At 35.9% G+C, this 24,393-nt stretch overlaps 1 protein-coding gene across 1 annotated transcript in view; it reads left to right on the plus strand.

Annotated features, from left to right (window-relative positions):
- Nucleotides 1–24,393, plus strand: part of LOC128855152 (protein hedgehog) — a 66,031-nt gene that overhangs the window by 35,002 nt on the left and 6,636 nt on the right. The window contains exon 2 of the mRNA XM_054089843.1: nucleotides 15,805–16,066. Within this exon, the coding sequence (XP_053945818.1) occupies nucleotides 15,805–16,066 (262 nt within the window). The remainder of the gene's footprint in view (nucleotides 1–15,804; nucleotides 16,067–24,393) is intronic.

Consider the following 24,393-nt stretch of genomic DNA (forward strand, 5'->3'; position numbering starts at 1 on the left):
GAATTAGTTTACGTTATCGAGCGTGAGCTGTACACATATGTATGTATACAAATAGAAAAAATAGGAGCAACTAAATGGGTGTGCCTTTAAAGGCATTTATTTTAAGCTTTTTGCCTACTATGGTTTTTTATTTCTTGCTTGTTTGTTCATTTTGGCAAGCTGAAAACAAATATTTATCTCTAAAAGTAAGTATATTTGCAGACACATCAAAATCACATCACTTTAATCACATTTACATTACATTTACATTGAAGTTGCGCGGCTAATGATGATGACCAGCACCAATGCAAGTAATAACAGCTAGCCAGCCACGGCGCATGTGCGCTAAGCTTGCTTCGTAAGTACGTATGCATGTGTGTGTGTATACGTAAATACAACCATACATACATATAGCTGTGATTAAAGTTAATGAGCCTTAAAAGTAAATAGTCTTGCAAGCACACAATCAAATTACACAGAGTTCATACAAGGATACATACATACATACAAGAAAATCATTGCTTAACCCCCTTACCTCCTGTGCAAACTCTCAACATTAATTGTCAGCGTGAAATAATTATATGAATTTCAGGCTAAAAAATATTAATAAATCGCCCATAAAAAAGGGGCAAGCGAGCTAAAACGCTGCAACCAAAGTAAGTGTAGCTGGTCGGTTGACTGGCGTGTGCTGCAAGTGTGTGCATGTACATGCTTTCCCGGGTCCATATGTGTGTATCTATTTGGTAGTGTCATTAGTTGCAACGCAAATCGACACGATTTAAATCAATTAAATGCGAAAAAAATGCATAAACTTACACGTCTGCGCGCTGTCAAGTCGAATTACAAACCACGTCTGTAATTAAAATGTGATCAAGCTCCTGCTTGCTTGGCTGGAGCTGGAGCTGTAGCTGTTGGCGTTGCTGCCATTATGTCATGTCGCAGCAACCGCCGCCTCCGCAGGTTGGCCGGCACTCAGGCACGCATACATACACGTGTATGTAAGCATTTAAATATGTGAGTGTGTGTATTTTGGTTATATGTATCACCTATTCGCCAAGTTTCCCAATCACAAACTCTTACATTCCTACATACATACACGCGCATTTGTTTGTTTGTAAACTTCTTGGGACGCGTAAACTCAAGCGAGCTTATTACCAAATTTATAACACATTTTTTTACACCCAGCAAAAGTCAACAACAAAACGCCAAGTCGCTACATTAAAGCTAAGTAGGCTCCACAAGCTGTCAAAATAAATTGATTTCGAAGTGTTGAAAAATTGTTGTAGAATATAAACAAATGAATGCTCGCACGAACAGAAAACGCCACAGGAATGCTTTTGAGATAACCAACTCCACATATTTGCATGTAAGTGTACGTATTTACTTGTATTTGCGTATGTATGTTTATATGTACATTCTGTTGAAAAAGTGCCGAAAATTGTACGAAAAATGCTGAAAAAAAAAAACATTTCGAAAATTTTAAAATGGAGTACCCCAGACAACGTGGGAATCACGAAGAAGAGTAAAGCAGATTTACTAGAGGCAAGACTTAGACGATTAATTAGCAAACGGAGTATCTGAAAGTTCCTTGTTGATGCCCTATGCTCCAATAGGAGGTAAAGGAAAGTAAATGAAAATAATATTTGGGGGGAAAAATCTATTTCTTTTGCGTAAAACTTTTGCGCAAATTATTTAAAACTGTTTTATGGTCGACCTTTAGCTCCGGGGCAATGCTACAACTACTAACATACCGGACAACTTCGATTTTTTCTGTGATTTGTGATTTTCTGTGATTTTCTTTAACTTCAAAAATGCCGGAACGCAACGACGAAACCAAAATTGTAGATGTTGCACGAAATTAGCTGTTACAGTATCGACACTATAGACACCATTCACAATTTGAGCGGCCTGGCTTATATTGTGGCCTTTATCAAAGAAAAATTGTAAAATGTACCGAATTTTCTCTTTGTTGACTTCCATTGTTAACTCCCTGTAACCCACAACTGAATGGAACAAACAAAAAAAAACTGAAAAACAAAATTTTTAGTGTGAACTGTCACCGTGACAACGAGCACAAACTTTAATTTATTTGATCGATACTTTACGAGATATCGATATCCAGTTGATGTCCGAATCTCACAAAAAACTATCGGCTAATTTATTAATGTACGATTTATAACTAATTATAAAATTAATTATTAATTATTTAATAGAAACTAAAAAAAAACCACAAAAAAAAACGTAAGCTCTCACGAATACCCGGCAAGTTATTTAAAAAACTATTATATTGATGGTTCCGTGTGTAGAAGTCCGGGCTTCGCACAAGTATCCTCTGGGTAGCTCCCGAACATCCCTTTGAGAGCGAGCTAATGCGAGGAAGCGCAGCAACCCTGTGCCCTAGGTTTGGGGCCCGCCAGAACAGCAAATATGCTTGGATATTAGTAACTTATTGCGCAAATTATTGTAGGAGTAGGAGTAACAATGGCGATTTTAAATAGCAAAAATACTCAAATAAAATGTGAAAAACTCGGAAGCGCAACAAAAAACACGTCCTACATGCACAACAACATTTGCATTTTCTTGCAATGGAGCGCTTAATAGTCATAATAAACATTTACATCAAAATCATTTCACTCAAAATAATTTTTTTTTATTTAATAAAAAGTTATTCAAAATCAAAATTATGATTAATTTTGCGCCACCTTGTGGGTATGAGAGCATCACCATATGTACATATATGAGTTACATATGGATGTGTATGTATGTATGTATACATATTTGTTTTATGCACGCATAGCGTTGTTTAATTGAGGTGAAATGTTTACCTTACTCACCCGTCGATTATTCTCTTGTAACCAACACATTTATGCACAAAGATGCAAACTACATGCATACATATGTATGAGTAAGCACCTTGCTGAATTGCATACATACAAATAAAGTAATGAAAGGAAAGCATAACAAAATGTAGGCAAAAGGTATGAGATGTAAGAACCGAATGCGAGGACCTGCAAAGTGCCAATAGTACAGAAAAAGTAATTGACAAATATTTGATTAGGTAGTCGTAATGATCCTCATCATCGGCAACATCCACAACATCGACAGCTACAGCACAGATGATGCAACTGCATATGATTGTGCAGTTATTGTTGTTGTGAAATAGTATGATTTCTTATAACAAAAATTCCTCAAAGGCCAAGCGAACAATTTCAACCACCACACACATATACTCGTACATGCATACATGTAATATATGTATGTATGTGTGTGCACATGTAACAGCGTACTCAGATTTCTTGCTGTATGTACCAATATTTACAATCTAAACATAAATTAAGAACTGATTGCACTACCTTGCATCAAACAAACATTTGCATGTCGCTGCCGTTCTAAAATACGAAAAACCAATAAGGCAGTAGACCGAGGCACAAACAGTGAAAGAGTAACGGCGGCCAGTCGACGATCTGACCTCTTGAACGGCGAGGCCGAGGAGCGGCCACCAACTTTGGCCGATGAGCATCTACATACGAGTATGTACACACATATGTACAGACATATTTGAGCAAACAATGGTGTCCATCAACAAGCAAACGTTAAGACAAAAGCAATTCGAAGCACTTGCCACCATGAACGCCAAGCAGTTAGCAAAAGAGCAGCCACTCTGTAGAGCAATCGGTGTAGGACCATATGTGTTAGAGGCAGGTGCATCTCCTTACATTTGTGCGTGTGCTTGCGCGTTTTTACGCTTATGCCATTCATCAGCGCCTTTTGTCAGCGACGTGTTGCATTTATTGATAATATTTTCACTTTGCGCAGTGATACGCTTTTGTACTCATTAGCAGTTGACTGACCATCATAAGCAATGGCACGAGGACACATATCCCGCGACTCAGTCATTCCGCGTTGCTTTCGAGTGTCATCGAGTGTTGGTGCTTTTAAGCGATACTTGAATGTATGTAGTACGAAGTGCACTTAAGTGCTTGTCGCTGCAGCCTAACATGCCGAGTAAGTAAGTGCTCGTGTATTCTGTGATTACATTTGCATACATTTTTTTAACTTACAATGCTTCTGAGCGCAGACGAGCCATTGGACACTTGAATGGTTAAGCCTTTTAATAAAGTACATAAACGATATTTCCAGCGACTAGGTGACTAGATGGTTTAAAGAAGAAATAAATATCACATTCGAGTCTGCGAGTATGCGAGTATGCGTAATGTGAGAATATACACGAAGTAACAAATACAAACAAAAGTTACAAGCTCATATACAAGTACTACTTTTGGGGATTGGGCGGCACACGATGACTCTTCTTGTTTTTTGTGTTTGTATAGGGTTTTATAATAGGTATAAGTTGATGTTGACAAACGCTGAGTTTCGTTTTTTTTTGGCAGCATCTATCAAATCTGTGGTATATTATGGAGCCATTGGTGCCAAACTACCATGGCAAGTTACGCGATTGAGCTTCTGCTGCACGTTAGATGAATGATAAGACCTCATTCTAATATGAAATATTTGGCTATCCCTCACGAACACAACTTCTACTGGGCACGAAAATCATTCCATTCCAACCTGGTGGAATTTTTCTTGTGGGGTTGACTGTCTGTATCACTTAAAGTTAACCTAATCCAAGCCATAGCTCAAATTCAGTCAGATGTAATCAACAAAGTTATTGAAAATTTCAAAGTCGCATTGTATTTGGGATGTCATACTTTGGTAATAGGTGCATCAATGCTCTTGTCAGTCGTGCTTTTAGAGGACTTAATCAAACTAATCGAATTATTGATCTTGACGACTCATTTTCTGAAGCGATATTAAATAGTATTTTTCCTAAATTACTTTACAGGTAACTATCAGTTAATCAGCAAAAGGCTGATGTTGAAATTATGCTTATGATGAGTAAATAAATAAATTGGATTCTCTAAGGCGATATATAAAAAGCTTTCGTGTGAAAAAATATTTAAGCTCAAAAATTATTTATTATGAAATAATCTACCTTAACTTCCAAAGCCACCTGAATTTTTGAAGTGAAAACTTCTTTAGAATCGTTGGGAGTGATTTGAGAAAAAGTGAAACGAAAAAAGCGACACTCTTGGCTACGAATATTACATATACACGTAGCGACGAACTAAATAACTTTTAGGCCAGCGCCGACAGCATGGCGCGATAGCCGAGCGGCTAGCAATGTGAGCTTCCGATCCAAAATCTTTGGTTCGAATCACAAGAAAAAATTTTTTTTTATACAGTTATTTTATTTTATTTTATGATATGTTTATGAGGAGCTTTTTTTCATGGCAGAAATACACTCGGTGTTTTGCCATTGCCTGCTGAGGGGTGAGCGCTATTAGAAAAATAGTTTTCCTTAATTTTGGTGTTTTCACCGAGATTCGAACTGACGTTCTCTCTGTGAATTCTGAATAGTAGTCACGCACCAACCCATTCGGCTACGGCGTTTGTTTAATTTTACTGATGCAAAAATGAGGAAAAATATATGAATAAAGTTTGCTTACTGTTTACACATTTTCCAAAGGTGACGGAGAACCAAAAAAAAAAGTCGATTTTCAAACAAATACGAGTGCATATGTGTAATTGTGTTAGAGTTTCGGTCACGCCCTAGCAAAACCTGCGTGCATATGTGTTAGTAACATTCAAAAAAATGTAATTGTGTTAGAGTTTCGGTCACGCAGGTTTTGCTGGGGACGCTCATAATAGCAACCGCGTGTGTATTTTTATATTCGTAAATATTTTGATTTTTAAATATTTACCGCAATTATGCCGAAAAATAATGCAGAAAAGTGTCGTGAATATCGACAGAAAAAAAAATCAATAAATAGCATCACGGAATTCATTCACGAAAATTTAATAAAGTATACACCAGAAGTATCGCGGATACTTAGAAAAGATTACAATAAAGTTCCAATGATTTTAAGTGGCGATTTTAACGGAAATTTTGCATTGGACACAGCGGTTCCTTTAATTGACGTTCTCAATACAACATTCAATTTAAAAATGTGTAACAATCGCACTGAATCGACAACACGATCAAAAACAACCATTGACGCGGTATTTCAAAGACATGTTGACAACATCGAAACCAAAGCATTTGTATCATATTTTAGCTATCATAAGCCACTCGTATCATTTGTTGAAATTGAAAACATTGAGGATGAATAATAATAAAATGAAGAAAATAAAATATGAACTTTATAGCAATATTTTAATGAACCTATAATTATCTTGCTCCTAATGCTGCTTTCGTCTTATTCTCTCTCAGTTTGTTTTACGGAAGGTTTCACTTCTATCGCGTCTAACCGTTAGACTGGTGTTTTTTTTGTTTTGTAATACAAATTTTTATTTTTTATTTAACAGATATTTATATGTGCACGATTTTTTCGTGCACGCTTTTCTAAGGAGTTGGGTGTACACACATATTTGTAGTATTAAATTCTATTGCAAGTTTGTCGCTTAAGTCTTTTGTTTTGAGACGAAAATCTGCGCATGGGAGTGCAAAATAAATCGACTTGGCAGTAATGAGTTTGATTTAGTATAAAATTTCGGAACTTTTTCGCTTTTTAGACAAATTCTGGGTATACAGTTTTGTAGCTGTTAAATTTTGGTATAATATTGATTTTTGATAATTTTTTGTGTTGACGGGTTGAGCATTTTCTTCCATACAAAAAATTTGAGCATTCTTTGTGACTAAAGGTTTTGCTGATTTTTTTTTAATTTTATGCAAAGTTTGACCCTTTGTGTTATGTAATTTTTGTTGTAAAAAAAAGTCTGAACTTTGCAATAAGTGGCACCTATTTGTTAAAAATAAAATAAAAATATATTTACAAATTTGTGCGCGTTCAGGTAGCTCCCAACAGCTATATTCTATATCCAAGTGGCTACTCAGAAATCTTGTCAAGCAAGTGAAGTTGATTTTTCCAATCATACCAAGATAGGTTAAAAAAACCGTCATGCGATCACCCAACGTCTAATAGTTTTTTACATAAATGGGTGAGATGTTAGGATGCACAGATGCTTTCTGAAGCGCTCAAAAAGCTTCTTCATATACAAATAAAGGACAACAGCACACATTTAAAAGTCTAATTAAATATGAAATGCGACATGAAGAATGCGATAAATTTAATCTTGAGTTTTGATACATTTTGAAACCGTAATCTTTTTTAAAAGGTTTGCCAGCTAATTTGCCGGCAATTTCACGTTTACAAGTAAAAACGTCAAGAATAACATAAGACTATTTTGACGTGGGCCGACGTAACCGAATGGGTTGGTGCGTGATTACCATTCGGAATTCACAGAGAGAACGTAGGTTCGAATCTCGGTGAAACCAAAATTAATAAAAACTTTTCTCTAATAGCGGTCGCCCCTCGGCAGGCAATGGCAAACCTCCGAGTGTATTTCTGCCATGAAAAAGCTCCTCATAAAAATATCTGCCGTTCGGAGACGGTTTGAAACAGTAGGTCCCTCCATTTGTGGAACAACATCAAGACGCACACCACAAATAGGAGGAGCTCGGCCAAACACCCAAAAATGGTGTACGCGCCAATTATATATATATATATATATATATATATATATATATATATATATTTTGATTTCTAAATACATTATAAAAAAGCCTTTACTAAGTATTTTATGCTAAATTCATTTATACTTGTTAGCAGGGTTGCCTTGTAATCATTGTAATTTTGATGAAAATAATAAAAAAAAATATCAAGACAATATTTAACCATGTGGACAGGAAATAAATATAAAAAAAAACACCAGTCTAACGGTTAGACGCGATAGAAGTGAAACCTTCCGTAAAACAAACTGAGAGAGAATAAGACGAAAGCAGCATTAGGAGCAAGATAATTATAGGTTCATTATAATATTGCTATAAAGTTCATATTTTATTTTCTTCATTTTATTATTATTCATCCTCAATGTTTTCAATTTCAACAAATGATACGAGTGGCTTATGATAGCTAAAATATGATACAAATGCTTTGGTTTCGATGTTGTCAACATGTCTTTGAAATACCGCGTCAATGGTTGTTTTTGATCGTGTTGTCGATTCAGTGCGATTGTTACACATTTTTAAATTGAATGTTGTATTGAGAACGTCAATTAAAGGAACCGCTGTGTCCAATGCAAAATTTCCGTTAAAATCGCCACTTAAAATCATTGGAACTTTATTGTAATCTTTTCTAAGTATCCGCGATACTTCTGGTGTATACTTTATTAAATTTTCGTGAATGAATTCCGTGATGCTATTTATTGATTTTTTTTTCTGTCGATATTCACGACACTTTTCTGCATTATTTTTCGGCATAATTGCGGTAAATATTTAAAAATGAAAATATTTACGAATATAAAAATACACACGCGGTTGCTATTATGAGCGTCCCCAGCAAAACCTGCGTGACCGAAACTCTAACACAATTACATTTTTTTGAATGTTACTAACACATATGCACGCAGGTTTTGCTAGGGCGTGACCGAAACTCTAACACAATTACACATATGCACTCGTATTTGTTTGAAAATCGACTTTTTTTTTTGGTTCTCCGTCACCTTTGGAAAATGTGTAAACAGTAAGCAAACTTTATTCATATATTTTTCCTCATTTTTGCATCAGTAAAATTAAACAAACGCCGTAGCCGAATGGGTTGGTGCGTGACTACTATTCAGAATTCACAGAGAGAACGTCAGTTCGAATCTCGGTGAAAACACCAAAATTAAGGAAAACTATTTTTCTAATAGCGCTCACCCCTCAGCAGGCAATGGCAAAACACCGAGTGTATTTCTGCCATGAAAAAAAGCTCCTCATAAACATATCATAAAATAAAATAAAATAACTGTATAAAAAAAAATTTTTTCTTGTGATTCGAACCAAGGATTTTGGATCGGAAGCTCACATTGCTAGCCGCTCGGCTATCGCGCCATGCTGTCGGCGCTGGCCTAAAAGTTATTTAGTTCGTCGCTACGTGTATATGTAATATTCGTAGCCAAGAGTGTCGCTTTTTTCGTTTCACTTTTTCTCAAATCACTCCCAACGATTCTAAAGAAGTTTTCACTTCAAAAAGCAATTAAAAATAAAAGTTCAAATTCTATCTATAATTACATTAATTTCGAATTGTGAATGAAAATCCGTTTCACAACTATTTATCGCTACTTGATGGCAAATGTGCGCATTTTTTTTGCGTAACAAGTTTAGTTGTACCCATGCCATTGATATGTCAGATATGTCCAACCCATCAATTGGGTTTGATTCAAGGAAGAAATTCATTGAGATTCCTGTAAGAGCGAAAATTTCGTGTAAAAAATTTCTAATTTTATTATTTATTAAAAAAAAACTAAATAAACAAATTAATTACCAAACAACAAAAAATTAACAAAAATACAAATTTTAGAATTTAATTTCTAACACTAACATCTGAAGGCCTTGTCCCTGTTTGTCTCATAGTTAAATGTTTAACTGGTTATTACCTGAAAACACATTAATGTGTTATATTTCATAGAAAATATTTTTTTTTTAAATTTGAAGAACTTTTCATGTGTGTTTCGTTGACAGTACTGAGTGTAATTACACCTATTTTGCGTGCTGGTGTTTGCTACAATCGAGTTAGCAGCTCTTTTGATGTCTTTTTGATTGTAGAATAGTGCAGTGATAATGAGTGGAATTTTGATGGCAAACTTTACCAATTCATCTGCTTTTACATTACCACAAATGGCAAAATGACTTAGTATCCAGAGTAATTTAAGCGTTTTAATGGTTGCTAAGGATACCTCTAATTTTGTTCGCAGTAGGTTACGTGTTGTCGATGTTTTCTATAGTTGAGATTACCGGATTGTGCAAAAAGAGTTGGGTGCTTGCATGTATAATATATGAAATCAACGCACATACAATTAGTTATGGTAGACCACTTCGATTTTCCGCACTTTACACGCCACATTAAAACCGCATAAATAAAGGCAATTTGTCACACCTACTATAAATAGTAGGTTTTCGCTTTGAATTTTCGAAAGTTGCACAAGCGATACAATTACCCTAGTATGTCTACATGTATTAATGTGTGTATTTGTATATGTATATATATATTTTTTTGCATAGTAGCGACCCTATAGTAAAATATGCTGGTTGTAAACTACCGCCCAACTACTATGAGTCGCAGACGCAACTAGTCAGGCAACTGTCTTTCTTCCATACAAGCAAGTGGTATTTTTTATATGCCGATATTCTACACTATGCCAATTGTCAGATTTAAAACAAAAATATGTATAGTAATAGTTGCAATAGTAAAAGAACGAGACTAGTTTCAAATAGGCCAAAAAATACTAGTCCAATTATGGACCAAGACCATAAAAACCATTATGATATTAAAAAGAGTAATTAAAAAATACACGGTGGCTGATGAATTTTGCTACATTAAGAAACTCAAATAACTTTTTTTTTAGTGTATGGAATTCATTTATTTTTTTTTCAAGTTTAAGGTCATTAAATTTTATTAAATGTAACTTAACTAGTTTTAAAAATAATTGAATTTAAATGCCCCCCATGCTCGTTGACACAAGTGCGGCATCTTAGTAAAAAGTTGTTCATTGCTGCTTTGAGAGTTGCGACAGGAATAGCCGCAATTGTTGCCCGAATGGATTGTTTTAGTTCATCCAAATTTGTTGGCTTTGTTTTATAAACTTCTTGTTTACATAAACCCCACAAGAAAAGTCAGGTGCAGTAAGGTCAGGCGACCTGGGGGGCCAACGAAATTCGGAGTTTCTTGAAATCAGTTTATTGGGAAATTTTCGTCGCAACTCTGTCATAACAGTCTGGGCTATGTGAGACGTTGCCCCATCTTGTTGAAACCACACAGAGTTGAAAGGAATTCTCTTTCGGCGTAGTTCTGGATAGAAAAATTCTTTCAGCATTTTCAAATAACGGTCTCCAGTAACCGTAACGGTGTGACCATTTTCTTCAAAAAAATAAGGCCCGACAATACAGCGTGAAGAAACCGCACACCACACTGTCACGCGAAGAGGATGCAATTCCTAAATGATGTGGAGTATCTGTGGGTTAGAAGTACTCCATATTCGACAATTTTGTTTGTTCACATTGCCGTTTAAATCGAAATGGGCCTCATCAGACAGGAAAAGGCAGTTTAACATGTTTTGGTCTTCTTCCACCATTTGCAGGATCTTCTGGCAAAATTCCAAGCGAATCGGCAAGTCTGCTGCATTCAGTTTGTTAACCATTTGAATTTTGTAGGGAAATAAGTCTAAATCTTTGTGCATTATTGTTTGCAAAGACTGTCGGCTGACACCAAGTTGAACAGATAAGCTTCTTGTTGAAACCCTTGGATTGCTTTGTATAGCTGCAGCTACAGCAGCGATCGTTTCCTCCGTCCGAACTGGTGGGTTTCGATGATAAGGCCTTCTTGCGACTGTTCCTTGCTCAGCAAAATTATTCACCAGTCTCATTATGGTCCATCTGCTCGGGGGATTGCCGCCAAACATCCGCCTGTACTCTCTCTGTACCAAAACTACGGACTCCAGTGCGTGATAGCGGCGGACTATCCAAATTCTTGTTTGCGTGTCCCAGTTATCCATTTTAATAAATTTTAAAGATCAATCTGCAAATTAAAAAAAAATGGAACAGATAACTTAAAAAGAAAAAAAGTTATTCAATTTTTTTTTGGTAGCGGCTTTCATCAGCCACCCTGTAAAATACGTGAGGCGCGAAATCATAAGTTAAAATTAAATTGCAGTCAAATAATAATAAGCATGAATAAGTCGTTTTAAAATTGGTCCAAATCTAGTCTTTTCGGACTAATTCGATTTCAGTCAGGAAATTCTACTAGTAAACTAGTATTTTTTTAGGCTAGTTTAGTGCTTCTCTTTTCAAATAATATCTGCATATGTGTATGAACACATACATTCATATAAACATTTGCATGTGTGACGGAATTTTTGAGCTATGAACTTCTTTAAAAAATCATACCGACAAGATGCACATAATCAATTTCACGCTCTCCTCGCGCGACACAACACCAATCACATCACCAATGTTTATGGCAAATTGTTGGCAAACGGGCACCGAACCAAATATACAAATCAAACGCCTACCAAGCGACTCACTGTGTGTCGGACAATTGAATGTGCAGCTGATTCTAAAATCTTTTCAAAAAATGATTGCCTAAACAATCGTTTGCTTTCAAGCGATGCTATTTCTTCTACCCCCTCCAGCTTATGTCGCTCCTTAAATTCCATACACTGTAAAGCATTTTTACGTATTGCTGTAATTGAAATGCAACTTAAAAAAAATTCAAACTTCTCAAATAAGAAAATATTGACCGAATGCGGCAAAGCCTTTGAATCCTTTTTAAACCCCACCCTGGTAAAGAACAAATATGGACTCACAGGTAAACACCGACATATTTACCCAATAATTCGTGCCATAAGTGCTGTTTTATACTTGTACATCCCGTGAATGCCATGAATGGAAGATTGCCTAGTCCAACACAATACACAAATGCACCCACTATACCATATAAGTGATTACAAATACAAATGTACTCATTGAAAAGTGTAGAACATTCCTCATACACGTCGGCGAAAATCAATATTTGTATTTTGACCTTTCGCAATCGGGCAGAACGAGGCATTATTTCGATGTTTGACGTTCGTCATTCGTCGCTCATAGTTCGAGGCTCGAGATTGTGCGCTTAAATAAACACCTTTGTATTTGTTGTAACTGACAGCACAACAAATGGGAAAATTGATTTTTAATACAACGTCTTATATTTTCTTCTATTTGTTTTGGTCCATTGTTAAAATAACGAGGGCCATGGAAAGGTAATAGCGACATGTGCACAAACATAGCATACCTATCTAAACATATGTAAATGGTTTAATGTTTGCCTAGCAGAACAGGTTCAAAATAAGTTTTGTAAATTTCTTAACATCTAATGGAATGTGTACATGTGTGTGTATGCAAATAGATACATAGTTGCACACAAAACAGTAATAAAGACAGCAACTGCAACATTGAAGGGAATCAGTGAGAAAGTTATTGCTTAAGATCACGCCGAAATGTATTTACATACCTTTCAAAGATATTTTTTTTTGTTTTATGGGTTTTTGTTAACTTAAATATGGCTATTTTTAAGGAGTCTGTATTCATGCCATCAAACCTCATATAATAACGAACGATTTCTAGTTATAAAACATACAAAATATGTGTGTGTATGTGTGTATTTATGTTTGTATGTATGTATGCATGGTTGGTTCTAGTATTGCTCGAGTATCCAACCTAGCACCCAATGAAGGTAAATCATACCTCTTTCCTAATTCCACGACTCGTAGTTGGCTATGTTGGCTTGAAGTCACTAGCGAGTGTAGCTTCATTTATTTAGGTATTTAACAGTTCTGTAGTATTGTTATATGCAGTCTTACTTTTCCCTTCAAGATGCTGTAACATGTCACTGCCTGTTGATGTTTGTCTTGTTGACTGGATACTTACTTACCTTTGTTACTCTGAGTTTTTCCCAAACTCACTACTGTCTCTAAGTTATTCGAGTGTTTAGTTAGAGATAAAATATACTGTGCTGTCAGGCATACATATTTTATTTCCGTATCAACATGAGTTTGTCCCTGACAGATCCTCAGTAATTTAGCTGCTTTTATTCAGGACTATTTTGCTACGTTCCAAAAAGGATACGAAGTTGATGCCGATTATACGGATTTTTCTAAAACTTTCGAATTTAGGCTTTCATTCTGTATTCCTGAAGCGGATTACGTCTTATTTAAATAAGAGGTACTATATTGGGTAGAACATGCAGCATGCATGACCCAGACGAATGATCACACGGAACGCGTACTCAATTTTACTAAGAGATGCTAGGTTATTTTCCCGTCCAGTGAAACCACATGGTTACATGAAGACTCGTAGAAATGGTATACAAATGGAAACAGTCGAATTCATATACAAAAGAGGTTCATAAAAATAAAAATTTAAATATTTTCGGACAATCAATCAGTCCTCAAAGCCTTAAATAGCATTTCGTTCAATTCAAAAGTCCTTAAAGAATGTAGCGATGCACTCAAAAAACGGGCGACTCTTAATCAAGTTTCCCTGATTTGTGTACCAGAATATGATAGGCACGAAGTAGACTATTATTTGAAAAAATACAGACTTTTGTGCCCTTTATTGCACCAAACCCTATTTTCGGCTTTAACAAAAACAACCTAAAACAGGAAACCAGAACATGAATACAAATAAAACCAAAGAATACTGAAAGGGCACAAACTTAATCACTCCAAAAAGTTCCTGAACTTTAATGCCAGCAGAGCAAGATCTGCTCTAACCCTAGACAAAAAGGGGATCAGTTACTCTGAGAAGGACTTACAGGCCACTTTGTCTGCAGTAAGCATTTCAATACAATAGGACATTTCAATCTAGTACTACATAGTTTGTACAGTTTCCCCTGTGATCAAGAGGAGTCCATGGTACACTTAATCATCAGCATTGGGTCACAGGAGACACAGAATCCTGAGCTTGTATCTACGAGAGGATGAAGACTTACAGATGCTCCCTCCTATGGAGCTGGTTTGATTCCTCGCAATACTAAATAGTTAAAATTAAGTACTTAAGGGCGCACAACACATCAATCTGGTCGCAGTGCAAAGGCCTTAGGTTGACCCTTACAACCTTTACCAATACTATAACTTTACTATCTACGTTAAAGTGGTCAGTCCTGTCGTACGTCCTAATATATCTTCAATGTTTCGCCGAGGTCAAGTAGTGAATTTAAAGACTTGGGTGTTTATTTCTATACCAAGTTGAGTTTTACTACTCACATCAAATCTATTTGTACTGGGTTTGCATACATTTTAAGTTAAATTGTGTCAATAGTCATTGTTTACGTAATTTTTTCACTTTTGTTATTGCATTCTTATTGAAATATGGCAACAATGTTTTTTAATTGACAACCGCCGTCTAAGAATTAGACATACGCACCCAAGAAATGAAGAAAATAAACACACGAATTACAGTTTAAACGCAGTTTTCATCAAACACGCAATGGAAATAGTTAACAATTCTCTCAAACCCAAAACCTGGGTTAGTCTTTGGTACCCGGATTTATATGGTTTAACAATTCATACGGTTTTATTGAAATTAAACTGGTCAATACATACACAGGGACTGTTTTAATTCTAAAACGCATATTACAAAAGAAAAAAAATGTGATGCCTTCTAAAAGTTTTTACTCCTTACTGCATGAATTAATAAAGCGTTGAAAAAGAAAATGTGTTTCACGCTAGACATATTTTTATTGATTTATCAATAAAATATATTAAAAAAAATTAAGAAAAGGTTTTACAATATATTTTAGTTTTTCTTACGGAACAATATATAAAAAGGAATTGTAAAGTATAGAAAACAGTTGAAGAGCGGAAAAATTATTACTCGTAAAGTATTATCGACTCCGTGAAAATATTTTTGTTATCAAAAAATACGTTCGTTTCACTTTGTTACCGTTTTTTGAAAATGAATCACTCGCATTTCAATTCTGTTTTTTCATCCGTGCACAAAAGTGAGGTTATTTCGAAATGTCATAAAATCATAGACAATTTTTATGCGCTTTATTATTGCTAAATCTATATTTAATAGATTAAAATAGTTTGAACTATTTTATAATACTTAATTTGAAAATAAAATTGAATCAAAACTGCAATACCATATGCGATAAAGGGCAAAAAGAATTTTTAGAGTATTTAATCAAAAATAATTAAAAAATAATTTTTGATGAAACCAATTTTTATTTTTAATTTTCATTCCAGCGTTGCAAAGAGAAACTCACTAATCTGGCTGTTTCTGTGATGAATCAATGGCCCGGCGTATTGTTACGTGTCACCGAAAGTTGGGATGAGGATAATGCTCATCATACTGACTCCTTGCATTACGAGGGACGTGCTGTGGACATTACCACTTCCGATCGTGATCGCACCAAATATGGTATGCTGGCGCGTCTTGCGGTAGAAGCAGGATTCGATTGGGTGTACTATGAGAGTCGTGCGCATATACATTGTTCGGTAAAATCAGGTAAGCATAAGGAATATTTTCATACATACATATGTTTGTATGGAATAAATTTCTACAAAAAATTATTGTGCGATACCAAGGCACATTGAACAGGTAGAGCATCAATAGCGCAAAACCAACAGGAGCCATGGATTTTGTGATTGCTTTTGGTGCCTAAAATGTTGAATCCTATAAGCAAAGACTGAGAATTTAGAGAAATTTAAACAAAGTTGGGCAATTTTGAGACCAAATGAATAGCAAAAAATGAGATCCGTTGCTCTACTGGTACTTACTGTTCAATGTGTCTTGTCTGATACTAAATATTCAATGTTTAAGAAATGTGAAATAAAATTTCGTCAGTTCAAAAAGTTTCAATCAATTGATAATCGCATAAGTAGACACTTTAGTGAGTGAGAGTAAATTCTCTCTACAGAAGGAAAATATTTCATTTATTAGGGTGTTTCAAGTTAGGTCACTTATGTTTTTCTTCTTCTGTCTTTTTGTACAATTTTCACTCGTAAACTCGTTCACTCCTTAGCACTCCCCTTTCGACACGAATTCCTTCCTAAATATTATAAAACTACGGTTTGTAGGCCAAATAGACAATACGCCAGCAACGAATTTGTGCGTACAAATGGCCAAAATAAATTCAAAAGCGGAAAGTCGAAAAATATTTGTATGCATGGAGTGGTAGTAGTAGTAGGTGCGTATGCATCCTACTGCTTTGACATGTTTAGGGTTGCGCCTGTCAAATTAAACGAATTGATGATGCGACCTCCGCTGAGTTTCAAATGAACGTACAGACGACAACAAGAGCGGCCAGCGGCAGAAACCGCAGTACGAGTTTAAGATCGCATACATACACACACATGCATACATGCATATACATATGCATACAAAAAGAGTAGCGACAGTAATGAGAAATTCGGCCGGAACGGAAGCTGTACGGCAATACCAGTCACACCAAGAGCACCAAACAAAAGCAACAAAAGCAACCGCAATAACAATGCTAGTTTGCGGTGGCTATAATGCTTAACGAAAAACAAAGCCAAATACCAGCACACGCACGCATAAACAGATATACACATAGAGATACAAAAACAATGGTTGGTCGGTCGGACACAAATACATACGAAAATGACTAAACTGATTCGAAATGGAATGGAAATGCGGTTAGTGTGGTAGACGAACTAAGTCAACTAAAACAATAATAAAAATAGAGTGACAACAAACACAAGTTATGGTAAATCTTTTTTTTTAATGTGTTGTTGTATTTGTTTTAACTATTTTAATATGTGGCATAGTGTTGGTGCGACGTTGTACCAACAACTAACCACAGAAAGTGTCAACGACTTAAAAAATTACAATAATTTCTTAAAAAAATTCGAAATACTTTGATTTTATGTAGGTATGTATGCGTGTATGTTTTATATGTATGTGTGTATGTATATATGTATGCGTGTATGTATATATGTATATGTGTATATATATATATATATATATATATATATGCGTGTGTATTTTACAATCCGTGCAACGTGCAAAGGAGTCTACACTCTTTATTCGGAATATGTTAAAACTTGACTGAAGTGCACGGGCGCCTGTTTATCATCAAAGCAACTGTGGGTTGACCCGGAAAAGGTGCTCAGTGGCACATGCTCGCCGCTGAAAATACCAGTTATCCAGCAAATAAATGAAATTCGAATTGAGAAAACTCAAACGATAGATCAGCTAGCGTACCAGAAGTCGTTCATACATACATGAATATGTACTTGCGAACATGTAAAATGTCTGGAAATCAGGAAGGCTACCCTGTTATTTGTCTGGATTTTCATTCATGTAACTCACAAGCATGTATGTCAATAATTGTGTGTGTTAGTATGTATCTACATATGTAAGTGTGTATGTATTTATATATGTATGTATGCATGCACACACACTCACCAATCCAATGGCGCACTCTAACCAACCAAATCACGTTAACAATTAATTTTCGAAAAGTGCTTAAACTCCCGAATATAGCCAGAATATGGCCAACAATAGCAACAAAATGAATGCGTAACAGAAAACAATCAAAAACCGCGCCTGTTTTAATATCAACGAGTGTGAAGAGCCAGACAAAGCCAACACCAATGGCCCATACCGAACCGGACGGGACCAAACCGGACTGGTGTGTAGGAAAAGAGAGAAAAGTGAATGCCAGCTAACAAAAGCGTAAAAGTGCCGCGGCATGCCTTCTTAAAATATGTGCTTACATGCATACATACATACATATGTATATTGTATATTTGGGCTCATATGTATGTTTTTAAATGTATGTACATACAAACAAGCATGTCTTTATGCGTACATAGATATTTAAGTATGTATGTATGTACATAACAGAAGTGGTGCTGCTTTTTCCTCCCTGGAAACTTTATTTACACACATACACCGTAGACATACCAACAAACGTTTATGTTAATGCATTAATGATCGAAGTATGTAAATATGTATAAGTGCATGCATTTTTAAGTATGCGCATAGGTACACATGTAATGCGCTTGTTGGGCTCGATGTCATTGCGGATATGCAATGATCTTTACCGCCTGAGTTTTCAATCCTTACTTGTGTTGATCAACATATTTGTGTTGTAATCGATCGCAAGCGCTTATTTTGAGAGAGCTTAGTTACCTTACGTGCAGCTTTGATATTCGTAGATTGCAAAGATAAGTTTAATTTTTAATGCCAAATGATATGGATAAATGCCACTTAGAGCGAAAAGCAATTTTACCTATGTTTTTTTTTTATATTTTGTTATATTATATTATGATAGTAGCTCAAAGATAAATTGGAGGAGAACTTAGTGCGTCCCATTGTAACCAGTTAACAACGAAACTAACGAAACGAATGGTGCTATTTGTTTAACTCGACCAACAAGGATTAAGCTGTTACCGCACTAATCAAGAAGATGAGGCCTTCAATGAAAACTAAGCCTAAAGTCCAGCTTATAACATTTTCTTTACGTGGAGAACGTTATCAGTTTCTCCATACCGAGTATTAAGTTTGATTACTCTTTGAGTTGGTATTTTTTCACTTAAAGGGGTCTAGAGGTCCCGAAAATTTAGGGTATTTTCAAGATTTTTTTTTACAATAATTCAATTTTTTCGGTTTTTTATTGAACTTCTTAATACATTTTAAAAATGGCGCTGCAGTTATACCCTCCCGAATAATTGGACCTTGACTGTATTGACCCTTCTATTTATCTGAAGCACAAAAACCAAATAATTATTAATCAGTATGACTGTAGCTATGTCCCGTACTAGAAAAAAAATTTTTCCAAACTGGCGCGGTTTTGAATTTGACAGTTTTTTAATAAAAAAAAATAATTAAATAATAATATGATTCTAAATATATGATTCGGATGATAGCCATTAATGTTGAGAACAACATATTCAAATTTCAGACGATTTTGGTTGAATAGTTTTTTTGTTGCCAACAGCAGGCCGAAAAAAGTAGTTTTGAGAATGGATAATGCGACCATTGATGCTGCCGCGTGACGAATCTGACTCTACCTGCTTAAACGGCTGTAGAATCGAGAATACTGAGAATATACTTCCGAAAGTTTAACAGTATATTCTTAAAAGCTTATACTTTCGAAATATCAAAACCAAAAAAAATCAATTTTTTGAAGATTCTAGATCACCGGAACCCATTAAGCTAAGAGAGCTGTCATACACTCTACTCTGACATCACAGCATCACTGACCTAAAAATAGCGAATTTATTTGACCGGTTTCACTTTTCGGTCCATCGTCGAAAATATCGATAAAATCACAGAAATAATCGAAGTTGACCGGCATGTTAGGAGTAATGGATTTCTCTTTCCCCAAATTAATAATTATTAAGAAGTTTCAGTTGTTGACGAATGCAACTCAGGTGAGAGACTTCTACGTTTCTTTATTAAACAAAATATTATTTTTTTTTTGCCACCAAATACTCCGAATTATATGATTCACATCGAAACAGATTTGATAACGCAATATTTACATACACTCCGAGCACATCTAAGCTTTGTCTTGCCAACTCATGGACTTCTCCTTGCTGAGGAGACTGTAAGCCTTGGCGGTTATTGCGTAAAAAAGTGGGAGGAAAACTCGCTGATGTTAAATATGAAGCCTCTTACTGCTTTGACTTCTGAGCCTTTGCCTGCGTTCATATCTTCGTTTTTAGGCAATCTTTAGAATAAAAAACTTTCGAATTTTCTGGACTCTGCTATTAAATCAGAATAACATGATTTGTATGCTAACTTAGCACTTAGAGATATGAAATATTTCAGTCAAATTTTGCTGCCTATGCTATTAGCTTAATTTTTCGTAGAAGAGGAAGTCTTCTTAACCTAAATTCGAGACCTTTTAAGAATGTATTTTCTACCGCCTGCACAGTTTGTAACTTGGGTGACCCCGAAAACATCCAACATATTATAGGCATATGCCCAATTTATAAAAGATTTCGTTTAGAGCATTTTGGTGAAAATACGTTAGATCTATCCAATGTTATAAATATCTTAACTGGCTGTGATTATGGAGCTTTGTAGAAATATTTATTCTGCTGTCTCAAGTATATGAAAATGATTTTAAATGAATTTTCATAACTACACTTTTGAGTTTACGCATACTGAAGTTTTATACAATTGAACGAGAATCCTTTGAATTAAAAATGTAGAAAATATGCTATCATATACTCATTTTAAATTATTCCCACTGACATCATATCACTGTTATAGTCGTATCTTCTACTAGTTGTGAGTACCCATCACATAATTATCTTTTTTAAAATAAAGAACATGACATACATACGTAAATATATAAGTACCAGTTATTTCACGCACCGTTTGTTCTGATGAAAAATAAAAAGAAAAAAATACAAAATACAAAATAAATGTAAATACCTTCACGTGAAAAATCCATGACATTTATGAAATTGATTAGAGTTCAAAATATAGCACTTGATATTGAACGATTAAGTCCGCCGGGCATGAAACAACAACTCGTCCCCTTAGTATAACAATAGCCTATGTGCTCATAAGCTATTATTTTTTTTTTGAATTTTTGGATTCTCCATCGTCGATTTTATAATGTTTTCTAATAGCGACCGCTCCTCGACGGGCATTAGCAAACCTCCGAGTGTGTTTCTCTCATGAAAAAGCTCCTCGTAAATAATCATCTGCCCCTCGGATGCGGCATAGAACTGTAGGTCCCTCCATTTGTGAAATAAATATCAAGGCGCACACCACAAGTAGGAGAAGCAGCTCAATAAAATTTCCAACGAAGGATGTAGTGCCAATTGTTATTATCATTATTTTTGGACGGTTTACAGCCAAACACAATTAAACTGATTAATCGATATCGCGCCGATTGTATTGTTTCTTTTTTTCAGAAATGTACCGTTCATTAAGAGAGGGGGGGAGTAGATGATGTGAAAGTGTATATTCTTTATATTTACGACTTTTACTTTTCCTTATCTAAGCTACAAAGTTTATTTTCTATCAACTGCAACCAGGACATTTCCCCACCTAACTCCTTACGGTATTTTCGAATATAGCAGAAGTTGAAAATTTCCATGAACTGAGCCCATATGTACTTTTCCATGAATAAACTCCAATTTTCGCACTTGATAGTAGGCACAAGACTCAATCACACAACTGGGGATATGATCGAAACAAAAAGGGCGTTACATTCAATAGGTGGGTTTAATGAGACACCCGTTATTTTTCAACACAGCATATGCTAGTTCTATTCATATTAATTACACAATCGTATATATATATATAACTATGATACAATGTATATTAGCTCAACAGTGTTCCTTTGAAGAAACCAACTTCCGTTCGAATCATGTGCATACGCAGGAGTTTGTAGACCCACATACATGGGTATATATGTATATAGCAATGCTTTCGCACTTAAAAAGGCATATCGGTCAAACACAAAAGGACTAAATATTTTGACTTTAAATGTCACTGCTTGCAACTGTCGCAATCGTCCTTACAATTTGCCTTAGTGAGATCAAAGGCTTGCCGCGGTGGCCCCTCCTGCTGCTCACTAACAGCATCGCCACCAAGTGGCCAAAATGTCTATAAATACATGAGAGTCCTTGTAGCCGGCTGTCAAAGAAATTTGTAAGTTATGGCTTACACTCACACTGACACGCCAACATATGCACAACTGATCCTTTTACATCGGTGCTGTTTTTTTTTGGTGTTTTCTTTCTATTGTTATGGTTTATTAATCTAATTGCGTGAGACTGCCAACAAACAAAAAATCTAGACGAAAATCACAGTCAATGAAATAACAGAAAAAAAAATAATAAGAAATTACCCAACAAGGCCGAAGGAAGAAATTGAAACAAAATGAGGCAAAAGGATCATCCATATCAGCATTCTTTCACATAAATAGTTTTCACAGCACACTCTCACTCCTGCGGCTATGCCCTTCAAGGCTAAACGCCGCCAAATATATGTGCGTATATATAAGTGCACATTTATAGCACACCCGTCAGCCGTCAGGCGGTAACCGTCAGTGCGCGAGTGCAATGTGTGGTCTAAGAGATGTCCATTTGCCCATTCGGTTAAGTGTGAGCGCTTGCATTATCCTTTTTGTTGTAAAAGAATTCGACTTTGATGCTCGTTTGGGTAACCAAATACCGATATATTGAGCATTTACAACACAAAGGACATGCAATAAATGCACAGCAATATTCCGTGCAACATGAGCCACACGCAATTATAACAGAGCAAAACTGTGAGATAAGGAGCAGTGGAGCACTTGCGGTGAAATAATATGCCACACTAAGCATATTATGGAGATTGATGGTGCTGATATCTAATGAAACTGAGCATCCGCAGAACTCTTGTGCTGACGGCCTAAATACCTACATATGTACATGTGTACGTAAGTATGTTTGTATGCGCATATTGCGTTTTTTTATTTTTTTGTCTACCTACCTTAGTGCCTTTTTACCTTTTGCTTTGGTTTGGCTTAGTTCAGTTTGAAGGCGTGCCGCAAGGAGGTTTGCTTATGTGCCTTTTCAAATAAGTAGGAAACATAGAACAAATTAAATTAATTGGATAACGATCGGTTGGATTCGAATTAGGCAGAATCAATTACCAACTGAATGGTGGTATAATTAAGGAAAAACATATGTACATAAAACAGTTAGCGGATATTGACGTAGGAAGATAACACGCCTATATTTTGTTATGCACTTAAATATAAAAATATATTAAATATAAAACACAAACAAATTCCATGAAATGAACACCAATAGGTGCCGAAACGGCCTCCCGAGAAGACTTGTTTCGTCATAAAATACGCTGGTCTAATGGAAGATATATCCCTTTAAGCGACTTTTTAGGAACCTCCATCTTATCCCCGTATTAAAAATCGCTTGAACTTTTGTATCGAGTAAATTAGGTTAGATAGCGGATATTAAAGCTGCAATAAAAGTCATTAGAGATGATCCCCATACGTTTCCCATATGCTCCCCTAAGGCAGCGCCCGGTGGTGATATCAACCACTTCACTAAAGGCCTATCTAGATGCATGAGGGATCTAACTCTCTGCTCATTCCTTTTAGGTCTGACCTGTCTAGTTACCCCATAAGCGGACTTCGTGGTCCGTCTACAGTTGGTGTAGGCTATGCAGGCCGACCCGACCTAGAACCGGTTTCAAGATAAAGGGATGCCCATACACTGGACAGAATTTACTAATTTAAGATCAGTTTTCCTCCTAGCCAGCTCATTCGCGATGCGATTTTCAGGAAAGTCTCTATGCCCAGGGACCCAAACAATGCCTATGGTGCACCGCTTAGCCAACTCTTTGTGAATAGTTTTACATTTCAATTGCTACTTTGGAAGAAGTATTATTGCGCTGTAGACATCTTATGGTAGCTTGACTGTCAGAGTGATTAGTTATCGGTTGTGCTACAGACGAGTTCCTGACTCACAGTAGAGCCTCTTTTATAGCTATTAACTAATCCGGAAAGACGCTGTAGTAGTCAGGTAGCCGTAAACTTAGGTTCAACTGCAGCACTTCTGACACCGACAATCAATTCGAGTGCCAGTCAAATGCTATGAAGCAACGGACGCACAGGTCTCATTCTGGCAGGTCCACTCATGCGTTAATGGATCACCTGAACATAATCAATGTGCACAGATAATTTCAGAGTTTGTAAGTGATGGTACGGTTTGGAAACTTAACTCATGCACATCTTTTTCAAGCCCTTATCAAAAGAGAGTTATTAGGTGCTATCTCAAAATTCCATGACCCAGAACCATCCAAAAATTGCCTGTAGAATTAAGTGACCTGCC

This window comes from Anastrepha ludens, chromosome 2 (assembly GCF_028408465.1).
Source record: "Anastrepha ludens isolate Willacy chromosome 2, idAnaLude1.1, whole genome shotgun sequence".
Classification (NCBI taxonomy): Eukaryota; Metazoa; Arthropoda; class Insecta; order Diptera; family Tephritidae; genus Anastrepha; species Anastrepha ludens.